Source organism: Colobus angolensis, unplaced genomic scaffold (assembly GCF_000951035.1).
Source record: "Colobus angolensis palliatus isolate OR3802 unplaced genomic scaffold, Cang.pa_1.0 Scaffold204, whole genome shotgun sequence".
Lineage (NCBI taxonomy): Eukaryota > Metazoa > Chordata > Mammalia > Primates > Cercopithecidae > Colobus > Colobus angolensis.
Window position 1 is genome coordinate 4,574,242 of NW_012115200.1, and position 6,606 is coordinate 4,580,847.

General features: G+C 53.3%; 1 protein-coding gene across 1 annotated transcript; it reads left to right on the plus strand.

The window, feature by feature from the left end:
* The first annotated feature begins 129 nt into the window (after nucleotides 1-129).
* Nucleotides 130-4,132, plus strand: ZNF511 (zinc finger protein 511). Its single transcript, XM_011941991.1, has 5 exons — nucleotides 130-278; nucleotides 591-792; nucleotides 980-1,104; nucleotides 2,461-2,586; nucleotides 3,762-4,132. The coding sequence occupies exons 1-5, from the start codon at nucleotides 130-132 to the stop codon at nucleotides 3,832-3,834; spliced, it is 675 nt and encodes a 224-aa protein (XP_011797381.1). The 3' UTR covers nucleotides 3,835-4,132.
* Nucleotides 4,133-6,606: the final 2,474 nt, after the last annotated feature.

Genomic DNA, 6,606 nt, shown 5'->3' on the forward strand with positions numbered 1-6,606 from the left:
CGTGACGTGGGCGGGGCCTGAGGCTGCAGGGCGGAGCCAAAGCCTGGGGCAGGCGGGGCCTATGGTTGTGGGGCGGGGCCGAGCCGGGAGGGTGGAGCCTACAGCTGTGGGGCGGGACCGGATCCCGGGATGGGTGGGGCCACGGGTGTGGGCGAGGCCTGCCGCGAGGCACCTGGCCCCACCAATGGCACACTTCTCCTGCAGGATGGGGACGTGCAGCGCCACCTCTACCTCCAGGAGGTGCTCATGCAGGTGGCTGACGCGCCTGAGAAGCCCAGGTAAGCTGCTGGGCAGTGCCCTGCCAGTGCTACTTCTGCGCCGCCTCCCTGCCTCCTGCCTAGTCCCTGGGGCTGCGCTGCCGCCCCTCCATGTGCGGCTGCCCCACCAAGGCGCTGTGCCCGTCCAGCTTTGGCATGACTGACTCCACCACCACCTAGCCTATTTGTGAAACTTAATTCATAAAAAGAGGGCTTGGGATCGCAAAAGATGCACGGGGCCTTTATTGGAGGTCTCAGAGGGAAACTGTGCAGAAAGTCCAGCTTGGTTCCTCGCACCAGAGGAAGGGCCCCTGAAGCAGGTCTCCTTGGCAGGGTGCCCGCGTTTGCCTGCCAGGTGGCCGGCTGCTGCCAGGTGTTCGATGCCCTGGACGACTACGAGCACCACTACCACACGCTGCATGGAAATGTTTGCTCCTTTTGCAAGCGGGCCTTCCCTTCCGGACATCTGCTGGACGCCCACATCCTGGAGTGGCACGATTCGCTCTTCCAGATCCTGTCTGAGAGGCAGGACATGGTGGGTGAGGTCTGCATAGCCACCGAGGCCATCCCCAGTGGTGATAGGCTCAGAGTGCTGTCCCCAGCTCTCGGGTGCGCGGGGGCAAGGCCAGGGATACCTTTCCACCCTTGGCAGCCCTGCTAGAGGGGCATGGTGGTGGGGGAGGGCCAGGGGTCAGAGGGAGGTGATGCCATCCCCGTTTCAGTACCAGTGCTTGGTAGAAGGCTGCACAGAGAAGTTCAAGACCAGCAGAGACCGGAAGGAACACATGGTGAGGATGCACCTGTACCCCGCGGACTTCCGGTTTGATAAGCCAAAGAAAAGCAGAAGGTAGGGAGCTGCCAGGCTCTGCACGTGTCTGTTTTTGATTTTGGGAAAAGGCTTCCAACCAGCCAGAACACACAGACTGTCAGACTTACCAAGCGCTTGGGCGTCACCCAATGGGCTGTCCACCTACGGGTACTTGAAGCCCTGGCAGCACAGCTGCAGGTGGTTGTGCCAGCGGCCACCCTGCGGAAGGGAGGCTGGAGGGGAGCCCCTGGCTGCCCAGCTCTGTGCCGGTGGAGGCAGCAGAGGGAGTGTGGGAATGAGCAGGCACAGCACCTCTGCACTCACACCCCTTGGGGCTGTGCCTCTATCTCCTGCAGCAGTTGGCTGTGCTCACACATCATGTAGCCCTGGCTTTCTCTTTGTCCTGGTTGCGCGCATATGAACTTGATGCCAAAGCCATTTATTAACATGTTCCTGCCTAGAGCGCACTCTGGGAAATACTTCCTGGAACAATCTTTTTTTTTTTTTTGAGACAGGGTCTCGCTGTGACCCCCAGGCTGGAGTGCAGTGGTGTGATCTAGGTTCACTGCAACCTCCACTTCTCAGGCTCAAACGATTCTCCCACTTCAGCCTCCTAAAGTGCTAGGACCTGCCAACATGCATCACCACACTTGGCAAAATCTTCTATTTTTTTGTAGAGACAGGGTCTTGCTATGTTGCCCACTCTGGTGGTGAACTCCTGGGCTCAAGCAATCCACCTGCCTCAGCCTCACAAAGTGCTGAGATTACAGGTATGAGCTACCACATCCAGCTGGAACAATTTTTAAATTGTGTTATATTTTTTCTGTTTTTCAACTGATTATTTTAGGTGAACCTTCATAATCATGTAAAATTGTATTGATCGAAGTCTTTCAGACTACATTTTCTCAAGTAGTAATTTGCTGTTTAAAATAAAATGACTGGGAGAACTCACTGCAATATGGGAGGCTTTACAAAGACTTATGTATATAAAATTCCAAGGGATCATTTTAAGGAGAAAAACCCTGCAATGCTGGATTGAGACATCCGTATTATGGAAGAGACTAGTTTATAGTCTCTAGTTAACTTTAGCAAATTTCTCACACTCGTAAAAAGACCTGTGGCACCGTTGGCACCAAAAATACTATTTTCAAAAGAAGTATGATTGTTACAGTTAAGTTTATAAAATGCAGGCTTTATTATATAAACAACGACCTTGCTGTAATCATTTTCCTTTTCCCAGTATCCTGAAAACCACACTATAAAATTAGACTATGCCAAAATAGAAAATATGCTACTTACAAGGAAATCCAGTTTCTTTCTTGCACATTTATTTCTGGGGAACATGGGGGCTGTAGGAGCCATGCAGGGCTGCTGCTCACTGCTCTGTCCCCGCAGCCCAGCCTCAACGGAAGTCCCAGGGGACAGTGGAGAGCGGTCAGAAGGGGAGGCCATGGAAATCTGCTCCGAGCCTGTGGTGGCCTCCCCTGCACCGGCCGGTGAGAGGCGGACCTACAGTCATAGGTCAGTGTCCAAGCTGTTTCTGAAACATGTTCTCAATGTGTGTTCGGTGCTGAGGATTCTGGGTTGCACCCTGGGCCGCTGCTCTTCTCATAGTGAATTCAGAAAGGTAATGCTGGGTAAGAAAATCGGCTTCCGATTTTGCCGGAGAAGAAAGTCCAGATGTTTCAGGTCCTGTGAATAACTAAGTTTCAGCCGGGCGCGGTGGCTCACGCCTGTAATCCCAGCACTTTGGGAGGCCGAGGCGGGTGGATCACAAGGTCAGGAGATCAAGACCATCCTGGCTAAGACGGTGAAACCCCGTCTCTGCTAAAAATACAAAAAATTAGCCGGGTGCGTTGGCAGGCACCTGTAGTCCCAGCTACTCAGGCTGAGACAGGAGAATGGCGTGAACCCAGGAGGCGGAGCTTGCAGTGAGCCGAGATCACGCCACTGCACTCCAGCCTGGGTGATGAGCAAGACTCCATCTCAAAAAAAACAAAAAAGAAAAAACAAAAACAACAACAAAAAAATAACTAAGTTTCTCTTGCATACTCTGTTTTTGAGCCACTGAAGTGCAGGAATGCCAAGCACCACTCACTTTTCTTCATTGTCTGAGTGGGATGAAAAGAGTCTCACTTGCAGTTGCTTCAGTTACAACCCAGGCGTCTGCTTTTCTAGCGCTACCTGTGCCGTCTGCCTTTCTAGCATTACCTGTACTTGTATTGGGTTAAAGTTGATTTCAAATTAATTTTGGGAAAACAGTGAACAATTGGGGAAAAACATCATCAAAGACTCCAAACAGGTGGAAAGATGAACGTAGCGTTCCCTGCACCCCCTTACAGATGCCTGGACTTTGGCCTGTGGATGAGCCCCCGGGGGGCTGGGGCAGTAGGGGTCTCCACTGGACAGACGTGGGGTAGCAGGAAGTCTCAGCCCCAGAGGACTTGGCAGGAGCCGCCGTCTCCGCTGAGTTCTTCCCAGTGGGTGTGCGTCTGTGGCCGGCGGGCATCTCCCACAGGAAGTAGGTCTCAGACAGGCTGTGGAAAGGGAGCTGCCTCAGGGCCCAGGAGGGCTGGCTCTGCATCCCGCATGTTCCCAGAGTGAAAGAGAATGAGAAGGAGACACATGACTGCTGTTATGACCTGGGTTGTTGGTTGGCAAATGCAGCGTCTAATACAAACTTTCTTCCATCCCAGAATACCCTCTACCATCTGCTTTGGTCAGGGTGCTGCTCGAGGATTTAAAAGCAACAAGAAGAAAACCAAATAGTGCTGATAGATTCAGAAAAGAAGTGGGGGACAGTCACCACTGGTGGGAGTGGCATCCATTGTGGGCCTTTCTCCGACCTTCTGTGGCCACACTGGGGCCAGGCCCTCGCCATCCTCCCTGTCTCTGTTCCTCAACAAATGGCATCAGCAGCCATCATCAGAAGCAGTGAGGGACCCACAGATTTTGGAAACGACCTTGAGACACTATTGGGACTGAGATGTGGACGGCCTGCCTCCCCCTGCAGGGCAAACCCTAAGCATGTATTTTTAAACACATGAAATAAGTATTTTTCACTGATGGTCTTGTGTCTTCATTTCTGTGTTGAGTCAGGTGGGGAATGGTCATTGTTACCCATGTGTATTCTGTTTTCTACCCTTGGTTTTCAGGAAGATTTATAAAGTCCTGGCACCCCTCAGGCGTGGGTGATGGGGTAGAATACAGCACTCCGCCTCGTCCCAGACCTCCTGGCTTTGGGAGCCACACCCGGTTGTCCCTGCCACACCACTCAGGGAGTAGACCTGGCAGGGGTAGGCGGTGATGCCCACGGGGAGAGGCACAGTGGCTCTGGAGGTGTGGGGTGCTGGGGGTGTGTGGGGTGGTGGAGGGTGCTGCCCCAGAGGGTGCAGGACCCATCACTGGTGCCAACAGGGACCACAGAGCCTGCAGCAGGAAACGCAGGCCGGGAGGTTGGGGCTGGCATTGGGTTGCAGGGAACACTGGGAGCAGTGTGTCCTGGAGAAACCGCTCTGTTTTGATAAAATTAGGGCTCTCAGGGACCCCCAACCATGTCTTCCTCCAGAGGCCCTGTTCCCACAGCATGTGACTGAAGTGCTCCTGGCCCTCCGCCGCCGGCATCACCTCAGAGCCCCCGGCATCACCTCACAGCCCCCAGCATCACCCCCGCCCCCAGCATCACCTCACAGCCCCCAGCATCACCCCCACCCCCAGCATCACCTCACAGCCCCCGGCATCACCTCACAGCCCACTCCTTTTGGGGCTCTGGGTCTGGCTGGAGGCAGCTGGTGGTCATCTGCAGCTGCTGCCCAGCTCCACAGGGCAATGCTGAGAGCTCTCCAGTAATCTGGAATCAGGGAATCTCAAGGGCCTCAGGTTCAGAGCTGACATCGCTCAGTGCTTTGTGCTCTGAAAACTGAAGGCAGGTTCCCAAGCACTCAAAGGAAGACACTAAAGCCTGAAGCCCAGGCCTGGGTGCATAGGTGAAGAGAGGCTTAACATGCACGTGTGTGGGGTTGGAGATGAGCAATGGCTGAGGGTGGCTGTGGCGGGGTCGCCCGGGGACGGTCAGCCGCTTGAGAAAGCACAACACAAGAAAAATGCAAACATGCACATTTACTGCTTGTTCTCTGTCTCCCCAAAGAGATCCTGTCCCAGCCCGTCAAGTCCTTCTCCAGCTCCTGCATGAGCTCCCTGCACAAGGACGGCAGCACAGCCCTGGTGGCAGTGCTCCACGAGGATGTGTTAGCCCTTTCCACAACAGCAGATTCTGCTAAAACTCTTTTGTTCACAGCAGGACTGTTTTATACTCTTTGGGGACTGTAGGTCCTGGGTTCCAATCCTAGCTTCATCTCTGCCTGGAAGCTATTTGTTTTTTCTGTCTCAGTTTTTCTTCTGACAAGTGGGGAGTGTAGAACTTTGGTATGAAGAAAGTTACTGATTTTTTTTTTTAAAGCCAGCATCGTAATTGTACGTGGGCTGCATCCATTTCTAAGGAGATGCTCATGTTTCTTTTCTTTCTTTTTCTTTTTTTCCTTTTTTTTTTTTTTTGAGACAGTCGTGCTCTTCTTGCTCAGGCTGAAATGCAGTGGCATGACCTTGGCTCACTGCAACCTCCGCCCCCCAAGTTCAAGCGATGCTCCTGCCTCAGTCTCCTGAGTAACTGGGATTACAGACGCACACCACCATACCCGGCTACTTTTTGTATTTTTAGGAGATACAGCATTTCACTATATTGGCCAGGCTGGTCTTGAACTCCTGACCTCAGGTGATCTGCCTGCCTCGACCTTCCAAAGTGCTGGGAATACAGTCGTGAGCCACCGCGCCAGGCAGAGATGCTCATGTTTCTGCTGCAAGACCTGTGAGAGCTGAAGCCAGCTGGACTTCCTGGGTCCAGTGAGGACTTGGAGAACTTTTCTGTAGCTAGCTAGAGGTTTATAAAATGCACCGATCAGGGCTCTGTAAAAACGCACCCATCAGTGCTCTGTAGCTAGCTGGAAGTTTTTAAAATGGACCAATCAGTACCCTGTAAAATAGACCAATCAGCAGGACATGGGCAGGGACAAATACAAAGAGAATAAAAGCTGGCCCGACACACACACACACACACACACACACACACACACACACACACAATCCCCTCCCCCGCCCAGCGAGCAGTGGCAACCCGCTGCTGTTCACAATAAATCTTGCTGCTGCTCACTCTTTGGGTCCATGCCATCTTTAAGACCTGTAACACTCACCGCCAAGGTCTGTGGCTCCATTCTTGAAGTCAGTGAGACCATGAACCCACTGGAAGGAACCAACTCTGGATACACCTGGAGGTGGCTTCCAGGTCACAGCTGTCAAGAGAAGCCTCAGACAAGACACAGGATGGAATGTCCACAACCCCCAGACACAGAGATGGAAGGGCCACACACCCCCAGGACACAGAGATGGAAAGGCCGCACCCCCCCAGGACACAGAGATGGAAAGGCCGCACCCCCCCAGGACACAGAGATGGAAAGGCCGCACCCCCCCAGGACACAGAGATGGAAG

Excerpts from the sequence above, each read along its gene's own strand:
- ZNF511 (XM_011941991.1), top strand. The coding sequence starts at position 130 with ATGGGTGGGGCCACGGGTGTGGGCGAGGCCTGCCGCGAGGCACCTGGC. Across the intron at positions 279-590 it reads GACGCGCCTGAGAAGCCCAG|GGTGCCCGCGTTTGCCTGCC; the intron begins GTAAGCTGCTGG and ends TCTCCTTGGCAG. Across the intron at positions 793-979 it reads TGTCTGAGAGGCAGGACATG|TACCAGTGCTTGGTAGAAGG; the intron begins GTGGGTGAGGTC and ends TCCCCGTTTCAG.